Source organism: Gigantopelta aegis, chromosome 14 (genome assembly GCF_016097555.1).
Source record: "Gigantopelta aegis isolate Gae_Host chromosome 14, Gae_host_genome, whole genome shotgun sequence".
In the NCBI taxonomy this organism is placed as follows: domain Eukaryota; kingdom Metazoa; phylum Mollusca; class Gastropoda; order Neomphalida; family Peltospiridae; genus Gigantopelta; species Gigantopelta aegis.
Window position 1 is genome coordinate 15,439,848 of NC_054712.1, and position 17,772 is coordinate 15,457,619.

Here is a 17,772-nt window from a genome sequence, read left to right on the forward strand (position 1 = left end):
AAATATGACGTACTTCATTCAACAACCATATCGGTCCAACCTCTATTCATCCATCATCCATATATGATTCACTGCTGTGTGACGTCTATTTTAACCTGAAACTGATTGCCCTGCCGTAAATAAATTGTAGTTGGAAAAGATGTTTAAATTTATTATAGAATATGTATGAAATAGAATACTACATTCGTGGCCATTAGATATCATTTATTTTACAACTCACCGGCCTCGGTGGCGTCGTGGTTAGGCCATCGGTCTACAGGCCGGTAGGTACTGGGTTCGGATCCCAGTCGAGGCATGGGATTTTTAATCCAGATACCGACTCCAAACCCTGAGTGAGTGCTCCGCAAGGCTCAATGGGTAGGTGTAAACCACTTGCACCGACCAGTGATCCATAACTGGTTCAACAAAGGCCATGGTTTGTGCTATCCTGCCTGTGGGAAGCACAAATAAAAGATCCCTTGCTGCCTGTCGTAAAAGATAGCCTATGTGGTGACAGCGGGTTTCCTCTAAAAACAGTGTCAGAATGACCATATGTTTGACTTCCAATAGCCGACGATAAGATAAAAAATCAATGTGCTCTAGTGGCGTCGTTAAATAAACAAACTTTACTTTTTTTATTTTCCAACTTGTTAGATACGTTTTTTTTTTAAAACAACTCGTAAGATAAATGGTATCTACAGACGCTCATGCAGTTTTTCCTAATCTAAGTCGGAGTAGTAGTAAAATTTGATTTGACTGATGAAAAAGCGAAACTGTGGCAATCCCTGTTGAACCACCTCATGTTTTGCTTATTGTAGGTAGTACTAAACCAAATAACTTCCGGCTGGGTCAAAGTTGGAGGTGCACCCAACTATTGATAGAGAAGTGAACACCACAAGTCCTGTGATTGGTTATAAATGTAAGTATGTTGGTTGTAACAAATAATAGTTTCATCTGGGTAAAAAAAAAATGCAATTTTATTTCATCTAGTACCAAAGTGTCAAGTAGCCTTGTGCTTGAAACATGTATGGGGTACCTGTAAAAAAAAGTACTCGAATTTTGTGCAGAACTAGGGTAGTCATAGATGCTACCCGTTATCTCAGAAACAAGCAGCTTGACCCCCAATTTTTTCTGATTCACTTTAAGTGTGAGGGGTGGTAGTATTTATATCCGTGGCGTTTATGTTGATTGATACGCTGCAGTTTTAGCCACATATGTTACTATTGTCGTCTATGGGATTTGATTTGGTAGTATACACCTGTAGGTGAACCGATTTGACTCAAGAAAATGGGAAACTGCGACTGTCTCTACTGACCTGTACTTGCTTGCAGGTTTTGTCCAACGTAGGAAAACTTGGGCACGTCAACAACATTTCCGTGTTTCCACTTGCATTTGTCTGCCCATTGTTGGGCCTGGTTAGCTAGATCTTCATCCCAAGACTAAAAATAAAAATGTAGTATACATTATTATACTTCGATAATAATTTAAACATCTGTCTCCAGAACTGACGCGCCGGTCCAGTACAAATTCCTAAACCAGAGGCGGATATGAGGGGTGGGTGGGTGGGGAGAGAGTTATAATTTTGTTATATATTAATTTTAATTTTTTTTTACGATCCCTCTCTAAACCTCCCCCATAGTTCCATTGGCATTCTGCCTCATGTCATTGGAGCCCCCCCCCCCCCCCCCACTAAATGGATTTTCTGGATCCGCCACTGTAAACAATCTGAATGACAAAACAGTTAATGGGTCTTTGTGTCAGCCATAACATATTTCTCGCGTGTACTGTCCAAAAATACCATTCGTCCTGAGAAATACGAAACGTACTGGGACTTGTAAGTTGAAACAGTCATAAATACCTTCGTATTTCGTAATAGCCACGACAGCTCTACGTAGTAGAAATTTAGTTGCATAACCAGAATCACGCGTAACGTTTGCATAAAGCACGCCTAAAGTTAGACGATCACGCCTGTAACTAACGTTTTAGGGCTGGGACGTAGCCCAGTGGTAAAGCGCTCACTTGATGCGCGGTCGGTTTGGGATCGATCCCCGTCGGTGGGCTCATTGGGCTATTTCTCGTTCCAGCCAGTGCACCACGACTGGTATATCAAAGGCCGTGGTATCCTGTCTGTGGGATGGTGCATATAAAAGAACCCTTGCTGCTAATCGAAGAGAGTAGCCCATTAAGTGACGACAGTAGGGTTTCTCCTCTCAATATCTGTGTTGTCCTTAACCATTATGTCCGACCCCATATAACCGTAAATAAAATGTGTTAAGTGCGTCGTTAAATAAAACATTTCCTTCCTTCCTGTAACGTTTTAAACGCTTTTGACAAGGGGATTCCCTTGTTACCATCCATGAACTGTATTTTACAACACGTATTGACAACAAACGAATAGAATCTAGTTCAATGATAGAGTGCAGTGGCGAATCCAGAAAATCCATTGTGTGTGTGTGTGTGTGTGTGTGTGTGTGTGTGTGTGTCCACAGACATGTGGCCGAAGGCCACAAACGTTCCTAAAGGTAGTACTATACCAAATAACTTCCGGTTGGGTCAAAGTTGGAGGTGCACCCACCTTTTGATAGAGAAGTGAACACCACAAGTCCTGTGATTGGTGATAAATATGAGTGTATTGGTTGTAAAAAAAATAGTTTCATCTGGGTAAAAAAACCAACAATTTTATTTCATCTAGTACAACTGTGTCAAGTAGCCTTGTGCTTGAAACATGTATGGGGTACCTGGAAAAGAAAGTACTCGAATTAGGGTAGTCATAGACGCTACCCGTTATCTCAGAAATGAGCAGCTTGACCCCCAACTGTTTCTAATTCACTTTAAGTGTGAGGGGTGGCAATATTTATATCCGCGGCGTTTATGTTGATTGATATGCTGCAGGTAGTTTTAGCCACATATGTTACTATTGTCGTCAGTGGGATTTGAAATCGTAGTATACACCCTATAGGGATTCGTCGGATTCTCCATTGTGAACAACGAGACAATAAAAAAATAAAATATATAATTGTCGCAAAATTTAGGGGGCGGGACCCTGGCCCCCTTAGATCTGCCACTGGAGTGCTCGCTTGAGGTGCAATGGGTCGCAGAAGCAATTGCCCTCGCTGCACTCGTGTTTTCTCCTTCCCTACGGTCACACTATGTGCTTTGCATCAGCAATGCCTGTAGTTTGCGAAAATGCCTGGCGAGTTATATATTTGTTTACATCAACAGGTATGAATCACATAAATGCATACATTTCGACCGTTAGTTTAGTCATAGTCATGGACATAGCAACAGCTCTCAGTGGCGTAGGAACGTGCCAAGAATGGGTGGGTGGGTGGGTGGGTGGAGACACACACACACACACACACACACACACACACATACACACAGGCGCGCGCGTGCACACACACACACGCACACACACACATACAGACACACATACACACACTCATACACACACAGAGAGACATACACACATACACACATATACATACACAGACATACACACACACACACACACAGACATGCATACATATATATATATATGCTGCTACTATATCAAAAAAAGTGTGTGTGTGTGGGGGGGGGGGGGGGGGGGTCGGGAAAACTTGTCGCCCGCTTCCAAGGCCAGTGGCTCTTAAAGGCGCAGATCCTAGTTCCAGCCCGTACAAATGGATATTAAGTTTAGTTAATCTACAATCACATTTGAATAAGGTTATAACATTGAGAGGCTGAAGTCTGTGACGTTTAAACGGAAAAATACTGTCCACAAAATTTATTTCCATGAAACGAAAAGAAAAGAAAGTCTGTATCATGTGTATTGTTGTAATTGACGATGTTGAAACTTCTTGTTGCTGCATTTTATAGAAATCTAGTTCAAGTTGAATATTAATATATACTTATTGATTTGTTAACATTATGCGATAACCAATGTCAGAATAACATTTATCAAACGTACGTCAGTGGCGGAAAAACATCGTGTGCTAGCGGTGTTTTTTTAAATTTAAATTTTTTTATTTTATTTAAAGCCACTAGCCCATCGGACTACTGGTATTGCATTTGTCACTAGCCCTGTGTTAAAAATCACTAACCCCGGGCGTCGGGTTAGCGGATTTGTCGAACTCTGCACAAATAGACTAGAGCGTTTCTCAATAGCCATTATTTCTCAGATGAACGTGCGTTTTTAGAATTATGAAAAATACATTTTGGGATATTACCAAAACCTGGATGACCAGAACTACTTCAGGTGTACGAAAATGAATATTCTGAATAATAAAAGTAGTTACTTCTAATTTAAATAATAAAAAAAACGGCTTTAATAGTGAAAAATACGTCTTAGTGTTTGAAAACTAGGGTCTGTCCCTTTAACCGCTGTAGGTTCACTTGCAGAAAGAGGCGATCTAAATGTAATTATGTTTTATAACGACCTTGAAAAATACATGCGCTGTGTGCAATGCGTTACGAAATGTTTTGTTTTATTTTGTTTAACGACACTACTAGAGAACATTGATTTATTAATCATCGACTATTGGATGTCAAACATTTGGTAATTTTTACATGTAGTTTTAGAGAGGAAACCTGCAACATTTTTTTTTCATTAGTAGCAAGGAATCTTTTATATGCGCCCTCCCACAGACACGATAGCACATACCATGGCCTTTGATATACCAGTCGTGATGCATTGACCGGAACGAGAAATAGCCCAAATGGGCCCACCAACGGGGATTGATCCGAAACCGACCGCGCACTAAACGAACGCTTTACCACTGGGCTAAATCCAGGTCTATGGTGAAGGAAGGAAATGGTTTATATAACGACGCACTCAACACATTTTATTTACGGTTATATGGCGTCGGACATATGGTTAAGGACCAGACAGATGGGCTACTCTTTTCGACTAGCAGCAAGGGATCTTTTATATGCACCATCCCACAGACAGGATAGCACATACCACGGCCTTTGATATACCAGTCATGGTGCATTGGCTGGAACGAGAAATAGCCCAAATGGGCCCACCGACGGGGATTGATCCCAAACCGACCGCGCATCAAGCGAGCGCTTTATCACTGGGCTAAATCCAGGTCTATGGTGAGTATCGTACTTAAATGGAAAGAAATGTTCAAAATATTTAAAGAATCAATTCCCTTTCCCTACTACTTACCATGTACGCCATGTCCGTAGCTTTTTCCAGTCGGCGCAGTTCATTGTGGGATTCTATGACGAGACGTTTTTCTGATGACGACAATTTCATTGATGTTTGTCGTTTAGTGCGGATGACGCCGATCTCGGCTGAGTCGATCTTATTGAGATCTCCACCCGCCAGTTCCACAGAAATCAATACATAGATTACGGAAAAATAGTATTCCATAATGCTAGAAGCGACCACCTAGCAGCTGAAATGAAAACAAAATCATCAGGCGGGGGCCCAAGGGGCCCACCCCCCTCTATTTTTGGTGAAACAATATATATTACAGAATACACAAAAATGCAGTTATCCAGTCCACCTTTCAAGGACCTTTAAATTCTATTTTCAAAAACTGCAACGGGTTTTGGGCCCCCTCTATTAAAAAATCCTGGAACCGCGTCTGATCATTATCAGTTATGATAGACAAACACTCTGGAAATAAAAGGGGTGGCAGATATTTGTAGATCCCCCCCCCCCCCACCCCCCTGTCCACCAAGGTTCATATCTGAAAAATAATTGTAATGGGTCACGGTATCCAAGTATCGAATTTCATGCTTTTAACCAATAGTGCACTTTTTTGTGTTAACAGCCCAGTCTCTTTTTGTGTTATGCTTCAAGCTAATCGTCCTAAGCAAGGTTCTAGCTAGTCCAATGTGTCTTCCTATTCAGTTGTCAGACTAGTATTCAGATTATTCAAAACATTGAAGGGAAACGATAACAGACTAGGTTGCATGTAAAATTATTGTTTTCAAGAAATAACTAACATGCACGACGGAAGCAAGTGGACATTGTAGGGCTGACTGAGATCGAGGACGCAAATCAAAGTTTCTTGGAAGGTTCTGGGGCATGCTCACCCGTACAATTTTGAAAATTAGATATCCTGAAATGCAAATTCCTACATTCTACAAGTAAAATTCATCTCTGCCTTAAGATAATATGTTTGATTCAGAATTATTGGGGGTGGGGAGAGAGGAGGGGGTGTTAGAGCCCCCCATCCACTCCTGCTCCGCCGTGCCTTACTAATTCCAATGGATCCACCGAGAGATGTGGCCATGTTTTTATTCTATGCTACACAAACCTGTAAAATAGCATCCCTCTTTTGAATGTTAAAGGGGCCATTTAGGAAATATAAGCTTTGCGTGTTGGAAGGATGCATACCCAGTGCACCAATACATATTGACAGTTTAATAAATAAGAAGGCATACAATTTTAAAATTAATTATAATAATAATAAAAAAGCCCGACGATTATTCCTGCCAACTGGGGTCAGCAATCTTGTGTCTTTCACTTTAACTCATCGCACTCCAGCTGGCCCGGAAGTGACATCACGACAGGTATTGTGTTAAGCATTCTTGTATGTACAAAATAAACAAATAAGGTAATTAAAAGTTGCCGTCCCTAGTTAAAATACAAAATGCGCTACACTTTCACCCAACCCAACACGGTAACGCCTTTATAGGTTACAGTGTTAATGAGAATAACGGTGTTGATTTCACTATATGCAGGTGTTCTCGTCTCGAAGAGGCAAGTACGTAATACAAGGAACATCCGTTTCAGGGAGGGTTTTTGTTGTTGTTTTTGTTTTGTGTAACGACACCACTAGAGCACATTGATTAATTAATCAATCATCGGCTATTGGATGTCAAACATTTGGTAATTCTGATACGTAGCCATGAAAGGGAAACCCGCTACATCTTTCCTAATGCAGCAAGGTATCTTTTATATGCACCTTCCCACAGACAGGATAGCACATACCATGGCCTTTGGCCATTTGTGGTGCATTGGTTGAAAGGATCCACAATGGTGGTTTAATCCTGCGACGTGAGCACCTTAAGCTAGCACTCAACCGACTGAGCTAATTCCTGCCCCCGTTTCAGGGACGGGTGCTTCGTTTGTATCTTGACAACGAAATGTCCATAATCGTACATTCTCCCCCCCCCCCCCCCCCTCTCTCTCTCTGTGTGTGTGTGTGCGTGCGTGTGCGCGTGTGATCTAAAGGAGTGTAAACAGTTTAGTTATATCTGTGACACAAAAATAGTCCAATAAATTAATGTTAGGCTGTTTATATCTCTTAACTTATTGCAACGTACAATAGCTAGACATATACAATGGTAAATCAATCAACTATGTAGTTTGTTAGCATGTATCACACACAATGTAATGTTTTAAAACAAACAGCGGCGGATCCATAAAATCCATTTAGGGGGTCCCCAATGACATGACAACGTTTTCGATGGCATTTCTCGGATTCTCAAACGTAACAATTTAATAAAGATAAAATGAAAATATAACTGTCACAAAATTTAGGAGGAGGGGCGGGCTTCTAGTCCCCCTTAGATCCGCCACTGATAAATACATTTTTGATTCCAAAGTCCCCTTTCTTTGCATATGAATGGTAAAATACATTGATCAATTACACTTATAATAATAAAGAGTAAGCCTTACGTATACATTGACAATTAATCAAATATCTATAGTCCGTCTTATCCTCCTATAAATATTTGAAGAAAAAAATCAGTTTGGTTTGACGTAAGAAGAAAAGTAAAATTGTTTTGGAAATATAAAAAAATACTATATTTGTGTGCAATTTAGAAAACAATCGATTAGAAATAAATAACTTGTAGTAAATTCCATAGTATTGAAAAAGACGTTCGCAGATACTCGGATAGAGCTAAATGACGTTTATATGGCAGTCAAAACGCTTAATACCCTCAGAGATACACGTGAAGACTATTTATACACTCAGAGATACACGCGAAGACTCTTTATACCCTCACAGAGATACACGTGAAGACTCTTTATACCCTCACAGAGATACACGTGAAGACTCTTTATACACTCAGAGAGATACACGTCAACTCTTTATACCCTCACAGAGATACACGTGAAGACTCTTTATACCCTCACAGAGATACACGTGAAGACTCTTTATACCCTCACAGAGATACACGTCAACTCTTTATACCCTCACAGAGATACACGTCAACTCTTTATACCCTCACATAGATACACGTCAACTCTTTATACACTCACAGTGAAGACTCTTTATACCCTCACAGAGATACACGTCAACTCTTTATACCCTCACAGAGATACACGTCAAGACTCTTTATACACTCACAGAGATACACGTCAACTCTTTATACCCTCACAGAGATACACGTCAAGACTCTTTATACACTCACAGAGATACACGTCAACTCTTTATACCCTCACAGAGATACACGTCAAGACTCTTTATACCTCACAGATACACGTTAAGACTCTTTATACACTCACAGAGATACACGTCAAGGCTCTTTATACACTCACAGAGATACACGTGAAAACTCTTTATATACTCACAGAGATACACGTCAAGGTTCTTTATACCCTCACAGAGATACACGTCAAGGCTCTTTATACCCTCACAGAGATACACGTGAAGACTCTTTGTAACCTCACAGAGATACACGTGAAGACTCTTTATACACTCACAGAGATACACTTCAAGACTCTTTATACCCTCACAGAGATACACGTCAAGACTCTTTATACACTCACAGAGATACACGTCAACTCTTTATACCCTCACAGAGATACACGTCAAGACTCTTTATACCTCACAGATACACGTTAAGACTCTTTATACCCTCACGGAGATACACGTGAAGACTCTTTATACCCTCACAAAGATACACTTCAAGACACTTTATACCCTCACAGAGATACACGTGAAGACTCTTTATAACCTCACAGAGATACACGTGAAGACTCTTTATACCCTCACATAGATACACGTCAAGGTTCTTTATACACTCACAGATACACGTGAAGACTCTTTATACACTCACAGAAATACACGTGAAGACTCTTTATACACTCACAGAGATACACGTGAAAACTCTTTATAACCTCACAGAGATACACGTGAAGACTCTTTATAACCTCACAGAGATACACGTGAAGACTCTTTATAACCTCACAGAGATACACGTCAAGACTCTTTATACCCTCACAGAGATACACGTCAACTCTTTATACCCTCACAGAGATACACGTCAAGACTCTTTATACACTCACAGAGATACACATCAAGACTCTTTATACCCTCACAGAGATACACGTCAACTCTTTATACCCTCACATAGATACACGTCAACTCTTTATACACTCACAGAGATACACATCAAGACTCTTTATACCCTCACAAAGATACACGTGAAGACTTTATACCCTCACAGAGATACACGTGAAGACTCTTTATAACCTCACAGAGATACACGTGAAGACTTTATAACCTCACAGAGATACACGTGAAGACTCTTTATACCCTCACAGAGAAACACGTCAAGGTTCTTTATACACTCACAGAGATACACGTGAAGACTCGTTATACACTCACAGAGATACACGTGAAGACACGTGAAGACTCTTTATACACTCACAGAGATACACTTCAACTCTTTATACACTCACAGAGATACACGTTAAGACTCTTTATACACTCACAGAGATACACGTCAAGGCTCTTTATACACTCACAGAGATACACGTGAAAACTCTTTATATACTCACAGAGATACACGTCAAGGTTCTTTATACCCTCACAGAGATACACGTCAAGGCTCTTTATACCCTCACAGAGATACACGTGAAGACTCTTTGTAACCTCACAGAGATACACGTGAAGACTCTTTATACACTCACAGAGATACACTTCAAGACTCTTTATACCCTCACAGAGATACACGTCAAGACTCTTTATACACTCACAGAGATACACGTCAACTCTTTATACCCTCACAGAGATACACGTCAAGACTCTTTATACACGTCACAGATACACGTTAAGACTCTTTATACCTACACAAGACTCTTTATACCCTCACAAAGATACACTTCAAGACACTTTATACCCTCACAGAGATACACGTGAAGACTCTTTATAACCTCACAGAGATACACGTGAAGACTCTTTATACCCTCACATAGATACACGTCAAGGTTCTTTATACACTCACAGATACACGTGAAGACTCTTTATACACTCACAGAAATACACGTGAAGACTCTTTATACACTCACAGAGATACACGTGAAAACTCTTTATAACCTCACAGAGATACACGTGAAGACTCTTTATAACCTCACAGAGATACACGTGAAGACTCTTTATAACCTCACAGAGATACACGTGAAGACTCTTTATATACTCACAGAGATACACGTCAAGGTTCTTTATACCCTCACAGAGATACACGTCAAGGCTCTTTATACCCTCACAGAGATACACGTGAAGACTCTTTATAACCTCACAGAGATACACGTGAAGACTCTTTATACACTCACAGAGATACACTTCAAGACTCTTTATACACTCACAGAGATACACGTTAAGACTCTTTATACACTCACAGAGATACACGTCAAGGCTCTTTATACACTCACAGAGATACATGTGAAAACTCTTTATAACCTCACAAAGATACACGTGAAGACTCTTTATAACCTCACAGAGATACACGTGAAGACTCTTTATACACTCACAGAGATACACGTGAAGACTATACACTCACAGAAATACACGTGAAGACTCTTTATACCCTCACAGAGATACACGTGAAGACGTTATACCCTCACAGAGATACACGTGAAGACTCTTTATACCCTCACAGAGATACATGTCAACTCTTTATACCCTCACAGAGATACACGTCAAGACTCTTTATACCCTCACAGAGATACACGTGAAGACTCTTTATACCCTCACAGAGATACACGTCAACTCTTTATACCCTCACAGAGATACACGTCAAGACTCTTTATACACTCACAGAGATACACATCAAGACTCTTTATACCCTCACAGAGATACACGTCAACTCTTTATACCCTCACATAGATACACGTCAACTCTTTATACACTCACAGAGATACACATCAAGACTCTTTATACCCTCACAAAGATACACGTGAAGACTTTATACCCTCACAGAGATACACGTGAAGACTCTTTATAACCTCACAGAGATACACGTGAAGACTTTATAACCTCACAGAGATACACGTGAAGACTCTTTATACCCTCACAGAGAAACACGTCAAGGTTCTTTATACACTCACAGAGATACACGTGAAGACTCGTTATACACTCACAGAGATACACGTGAAGACACGTGAAGACTCTTTATACACTCACAGAGATACACTTCAACTCTTTATACACTCACAGAGATACACGTTAAGACTCTTTATACACTCACAGAGATACACGTCAAGACTCTTTATACACTCACAGAGATACACGTGAAAACTCTTTATATACTCACAGAGATACACGTCAAGGTTCTTTATACCCTCACAGAGATACACGTCAAGGCTCTTTATACCCTCACAGAGATACACGTGAAGACTCTTTGTAACCTCACAGAGATACACGTGAAGACTCTTTATACACTCACAGAGATACACTTCAAGACTCTTTATACCCTCACAGAGATACACGTCAAGACTCTTTATACACTCACAGAGATACACGTGAAGACTCTTTATAACCTCACAGAGATACACGTGAAGACTCTTTATATACTCACAGAGATACACGTGAAGACTCTTTATAACCTCACAGAGATACACGTGAAGACTCTTTATATACTCACAGAGATACACGTCAAGGTTCTTTATACCCTCACAGAGATACACGTCAAGGCTCTTTATACCCTCACAGAGATACACGTGAAGACTCTTTGTAACCTCACAGAGATACACGTGAAGACTCTTTATACACTCACAGAGATACACTTCAAGACTCTTTATACACTCACAGAGATACACGTTAAGACTCTTTATACACTCACAGAGATACACGTCAAGGCTCTTTATACACTCACAGAGATACACGTCAAGGCTCTTTATACACTCACAGACATACACGTCAAGGCTCTTTATACACTCACAGATACACGTCAAGGTTCTTTATACACTCACAGAGCTACACGTCAAGACTCTTTATACCCTCAGAGAGATTACATGTCAAGGCCCTTTATACCCTCACAGAGATACACGTCAAAGCTCTTTATACACTTACAAAGATACACGTCAAGACACTTACAGAGATAGATATAAGTTGACACAAGAAATTTAAACGACATATGTAAATTTCGGATATATTTAAAATAATGATTCTAGATTTAGAACATACAGTCGATTCAAATCAAGAGTTTAAATTAGAAACCTACTTGCCTGACCCGTACATTCATATTCATAGTATTACTATTATTTGTTGTTGTTATATAATTCTTACCTCTGTTTGCTGACACCAGATTGTTTCGTATTTTCAATAAATTAAAATTGAAATTGAAACTGTCGGATTAGTTTTAAGCTCGACATCAGACGGGTGACTACGTCACACCGTCATACGTCATACCCGCGCCGTTACATACCTAAGCTACCACAATGACTTGCAAAATTGTTAAAACCTGCAGATTGAACATGGCTAATTTTGCGATTTAGATACCAGAAAACCACGTTATCAGCTATATGTATTAAAACATGTTTACGCTCCCTCCCCCCTCCCTAATCCTAGGCACTTCGTATCCTATTAAGCATCATTCATTTTGCAACAACAGTGGTCCCCTAGGATTTGGTTTTAGGTTACGGCTCAGATTGCTGGACAGTTATTTTTTTATTTATTTTTTTAGCCACTTGGGGCAGGATTTAGCTCAGTTGGTTGAGTGTTCGCCTGGGGTGCTTCCGTAGCAGGATCAAACGACCTCGGTGGATCCATTTAACCGATTTTTTTTCTCGTTCCAACCAGTGCACCACAACTGATCAAAGGCCGTGGTATGTGCTGTCCTGTCTGTGAGAAAGTCCATATAAAAGATCCCTCGCTGCTAATGGAAAAATGTAGCGGGTTTCTCCTCTGATGACTAAAAGTCATAATTACCAAATGTTTGACTTCCAATAGCCGATGATTAATTAATCAATGTGCTCTAGTAGTGTCGTTAAACAAAACAAACTTTGTAGCCACTTTGACAATGGTGGTATATTTTGTATAGAAAAATAATACCACCTATTTCTGGGCTATTGATATGAATGCTATTTACAAAACATCGCCACGGAGCATTCCAGTATGTCTGCTTCATGTCCGCGAAATTCCCAGTGAATCACAAGAGACTTGATTCAATGGTGTAAAATAAAATGGGTGAGCCAGCTACACGTTAGGGCCTCAACGAGAACAAAATATCTGACTCGAGTACTCGACGGTCAAACTCGACCTGCACTCGAATACCCGACATTTACCCTAAATGATAATGAGACTAAGGAATACAATAAAATAACAGTATGCATCTTAATTCCAGCACTGAACAAGGACACCAAATCATGCCATTGTATTGCATTCCACACATTCGACTTTTATTTTTCCTTCATGTCTTATAGCCCTATAATGTAATCGGCGGTAAACATATGGAATAATGACTTGAAAGATTTAATTAAATGAGAGTGCTCTTCCTTGCATGGATACTCGTGTCCTGTGAAGGGACTCGAGTCTTGCTAGACTCGGCCCCCGCGCCCGAGTACTCGAGTACTCGTGGAGACCCTACTACAGGTAATGTGCATCATTCACATCTTAACGTTTTATTAAATGAATATATACCAATGCACTTGTTCATATTAAACAATACTGTATATTATATATAACACATTAGACTGGTAAAAGATGAGCGGTCGGTCTGGGATCGATCTCCGTCCGTGGGCCCATTGGGCTATCTCCCCTTCGAGCCAGTGCACCACGACTGGTATATCAAAAGGCCGTGGTATGTGATATCCTGTCTGTGGGATGGTGCATATAAAAGAGCCCTTCTTACTAATGATTTTTTTTTAGCGGGTTTCCTCTCTAACACTATATGACAAAATTACCAAATCTTGAACATCCAATAGCCGATGATTAATAAATCAATGTGCTCTAGTGGTGGCGTTAAACAAAATAAAATTTAACTTTTTAAAGATGACATTAGCGTTAAGATTGCGTCGTAAATCGAAGCCCAGGTCTTTCTAAACAGAAATCACAGGTGGCGTCGTTGTTAAGCCATCGGACATAAGGCTGGTAGGTACAGGGTTCGCAGCTCAGTACCGGCTCCCACCCAGAGGGAATTTTAACGACTCATCGGGTAGGTGTAAGACCACTACACCCTCTTCTCTCTCATTAACAACACCCTCTTCTCTCTAACTAACTACTAACCACTAACAACTAACCCACTGTCCTGGACAGACAGTCCAGATAACTGAGATGTGTGCTGAGGACAGCGTGCTTAAACCTTTATTAGATATAAGCACAAACATAAGTTGAAATGAAATAAAAGAGGTGGAGTCGACTAAAAGAATATATTAATTAACTAAATAAACAGTCATTTTATAATTGTTCAGTATACCGCTTTAAATTCAGACAAAATGATCAGTATCTACAACAGTGAGATAGTGATATATCGTCATCATCAAGAGGTCAAACATACGCTGTATTTAAAGATAGTCTTAATTTGGAAATATATCTTATTTTACTACCACAAAAGTCCTGGACAACTTCACTAGAATTTATAACATCCAACCATTACCAACCAATAGAAACAGAACGCTTGGAATATAAACCATTAGAATACAGAACATGCACATTATGTGACGATATTGATATCGGAGACGAATTTCACTATTTATTCACATGCATGTTTTTCGCAAACTCTTGTAAAAAGTAGTTAAAGCCATATTATTATATTAAAGGGACAGACCCTAGTTTCAACCCGTGAAAATTAACACTAAGTTTAGTTAATCTACAAACCTGTAACACATTTGGATAAAGTTACAATAGAGTGAAACACGAGTCTGTGACTTTGAAATAGTGAAATACCCTAAAATATAGACTAAAACTCGACTACATAACTGTTACTTCTCAGACGCACGTGCGTTTTTAAAAATATGAGAAATGCATTTTGTGATATTAAAAACACCAGGATGGCCAAATGTACGGAAATTGATAATCTAAACCATAAAATCTAAGTAAAGTATGATTTCAGTTATCAAAAACGGCTATAATAATTAAAAATATACCTTAGTGTTTAAAAACTAGGGTATGTCCCTTTAAACGGTATCATCGGCTATTGAACGTCAAACATATGATCATTCTGACACTGTTTTAGAGGAAACCCGCTGTCGCCACACAGGCTACTCTTTTACGACATACAGCAAGGGATCTTTTATTTGCGCTTCACACAGGCAGGATAGCACAAACCATGGCCTTTGTTGAACCAGTTATGGAACACTGGTCGGTGCAAGTGGTTTACACCTACCCATTGAGCCTTGAGGAGCACTCACTCAGGGTTTGGATCTGAACCCAGTACCTACCAGCCTGTAGACCGATGGCCTAAACACGACGCCACCGAGGCCGGTATATCACAACGTATACAACTACTTTAATACATATAGATTAAAACGTATACAACTACAATAATACAAACATAGATTAAAATGTATACGACTACAATAATACAAACACAGATTAAAATGTATGAAGCTACAATAACACAAACATAGACTGAAATGAACGAAACCACTTACCGGAAATACTATTGTTGAAAGTATTCATCCAAAGTATTTTACACTGATCTCGGATGAGATATCGCGGCCTTCCTGTTACCGAAGTCTGGATTGCGACAATATGCGGATATACACCAGCAAACCGAACTTTCACCCCCAGCCACTGAGCAGACCTACAGAGATCTAGAATTGTTCACTCAACTAATTTAGGAGACATTCCTAAATAAAGCGCGTAGTGTTACATGTAAACTTGTTTAACTAACACGATAGGCTAGCACTAACGATCAAGGTTATTTTTTTATTTTTCGCTCAGGGACAATAGGCGACTTGCGATGAACACAATGGTGTAGGAATACCTGTCGCTATATCGGTATTCTGGATACCCACCGACGCATAATGTTGTCACATTGATCACCTGAGTCACGGCCACTGATGCAGCAAGTCGCGAGGTAAAACCGCCAGTTCACTCTAAATAGGATTTCCTTATGAAGAATTTAAAGCATTAATAATATTAATGCTAAAATACGACCTTGAATTAAGAAACAGGTGTCAGAATTACAATATCAAATACAAAATAAATAAATAAATAAATAAAGAAATGTTTTATTTAATGACGCACTCAACACATTTTATTTACGGCTATATGGCGTCAGACATATGGTTAAGGACCACACAGAGTTTGAGAGGAAACCCGCTGTCGCCACTACATGGGCTACTCTTCCGATTAGCAGCAAGGGATCTTTTATTTGCGCTTCCCACAGGCAGGATAGCACAAACCATGGCCTTTGTTGAACCAGTTATGGATCACTGGTCGGTGCAAGTGGTTTACACCTACCCATTGAGCCTTGCGGAGCACTCACTCAGGGTTTGGAGTCAGTATCTGGATTAAAAATCCCATGCCTCGACTGGGATCCGAACCCAGTACCTACCAGCCTGTAGATTGATGGCCTACCACGACGCCACCGAGGCCGGTAAAAAAAAAAAAAAATTAATTAATTTAAAACCGTAACAACCTAAATAAAGGAACGAAGGAAATGTTTGATTGAACAACGCACTCAACACATTTTATTTACTATATATGGCGTCAGACATATGGTTAAGAACCACACAGATATAAAGAGGAAACCCGCTGTCGCCACTTCATGGGCTACTTTTTTCGATTAGCAGCAAGGGATCTGTTATATGCACCATCCCACAGACAGGATAGTACATACCACAACCTGTTAAACCAGTTGGCTGGAACGAGAAATAGCCCAATGGGGCCACCGACGGGGATCGATCCTAAACCGACCGCGCATCAAGTGAGCGCTTTAAAACTGGGCTACGTCCCGCCCCCTAAATAGAGGATGGTAAAATACGAAATTGAATCAAGAAACGGGTGTAAGGGTCTTTTTTATAGTATAACCCCCACAAACAACCCCAAACCCCACAAATAAATAACACTAGGAAGTACTCGTAATACACATACATCCGTGTAGTCTTGTCCTTCACCCTCCACGAGAAGACTCTTTGCATCACGTTTATTGTAAACTTAGAGAGAATGCTATACGCTATAAGTGTTATATAACTAAATCATTTTGAATTCACCAGCATCAACATAGCGCTTACAAAGGTCACGGAGCTCTTGTTTTAGAACTTCTTCTTTGTGGTGAAATTTTGAAAGAAAGGAAAGGAAATATTTTATTTAAGACGCACTCAGCACATTTTATTTACGGTTATATGGCGTCAGACATATGGTTAAGGACCACACAGGTATTGAGAGAGGAAACCCGCTGTCGCCACTTCATGGGCTACTCTTTTTCGATTAGCAGCAAGGGATCTTTTATATGCACCATCCTACAGACAGGATAGTACATACTACGGCCTTTGTTACACCAGTTGTGGAGCACTGGCTGGAACGAGAAATAGCCCAATGGGTCCACCGACGGGGATCGACCCATGACCGACCGCGCATCAAACGAACGCTTTACCACCTGGCTACGTCCCACCCCTACATTTTCAATTGTAGGCTTACTGGTATATCAAAAGCCGTGGTATGCTCTATC

General features: G+C 40.1%; 1 protein-coding gene across 3 annotated transcripts in view; it reads right to left on the reverse strand.

The window, feature by feature from the left end:
- Positions 1 to 17,772, reverse strand: part of LOC121388318 (glioma pathogenesis-related protein 1-like) — a 30,200-nt gene that overhangs the window by 11,973 nt on the left and 455 nt on the right. The window contains exons 1-3 of one of the 3 annotated variants that reach the window (XM_041519611.1): positions 12,444 to 12,595; positions 5,135 to 5,366; positions 1,295 to 1,418 (exon numbers count right to left, since the gene is read on the reverse strand). In XM_041519611.1, the coding sequence (XP_041375545.1) occupies positions 1,295 to 1,418; positions 5,135 to 5,341 (331 nt within the window). In that variant the 5' untranslated portion in view covers positions 5,342 to 5,366; positions 12,444 to 12,595. Of the gene's footprint in view, positions 1 to 1,294; positions 1,419 to 5,134; positions 5,367 to 12,443; positions 12,596 to 15,748; positions 15,901 to 17,772 lie in introns of those variants that run through there. The other 2 variants (XM_041519609.1, XM_041519610.1) reach the window with 2 other exon arrangements.